This window comes from Penaeus monodon, chromosome 30 (assembly GCF_015228065.2).
Source record: "Penaeus monodon isolate SGIC_2016 chromosome 30, NSTDA_Pmon_1, whole genome shotgun sequence".
Classification (NCBI taxonomy): Eukaryota; Metazoa; Arthropoda; class Malacostraca; order Decapoda; family Penaeidae; genus Penaeus; species Penaeus monodon.
This window is the reverse complement of record NC_051415.1, coordinates 37,337,728-37,338,288: the sequence shown is the minus strand read 5'-3', so window position 1 is coordinate 37,338,288 and position 561 is coordinate 37,337,728. Positions and strand designations below refer to the sequence as shown.

General features: G+C 52.6%; 1 protein-coding gene across 2 annotated transcripts in view; it reads right to left on the bottom strand.

Annotated features, from left to right (window-relative positions):
• Positions 1-561, bottom strand: part of LOC119592772 (solute carrier family 22 member 21-like) — a 38,759-nt gene that overhangs the window by 12,996 nt on the left and 25,202 nt on the right. For both annotated transcript variants that reach the window (XM_037941703.1, XM_037941704.1), the window contains exon 2: positions 226-460. In XM_037941703.1, coding sequence (XP_037797631.1) covers positions 226-313 — 88 coding nt within the window. In that variant the 5' untranslated portion in view covers positions 314-460. The remainder of the gene's footprint in view (positions 1-225; positions 461-561) is intronic.

Here is a 561-nt window from a genome sequence, read left to right as displayed (position 1 = left end):
TTCACCTTCGATACATAATTCATAATGATGCAGTCAGTAGGAAACTTTATTGCATTTATCAGCTGAAACAGCACTGCCTACACACCTATGATACACACCTACTCAACAACGAATACTGCTTTCCAAACGTACATAGAATACATTTCCTGTGAAATCCTGGAAATGTATTCTAGCCCTCAAAAACAGCTGGAACCATATTAGCGTCCTGCTTCCTCCCATCATTACCTAGAGCCAGCAAGAGATGCACCGTGACGCAAGGGTGCGGGGCCCCCACATACCCCAGCACCCCGTCCAGGCCGGCCGCCACCGCCATGTCGACGCTCGTGAGGACGCGACGCCTCGATCACATCCAGAGTCTCTCCCTGGGCGCCGGTGGGGCGTGAGGCTTGAGTGAGCTCTCTGGGAGGAGACTGTCGCTCGACGGAGACTGCGAGGTGGCTGCGCAGGAACACATCGACCGCTGAAAAGAGAGGAACAAGGCATTAGATTGATTCGTATGTACTGCGCGAAGGACAAATGCTAGCCGCGTCAGGGAATGCGGACAAAGATAGAAGCAAGATC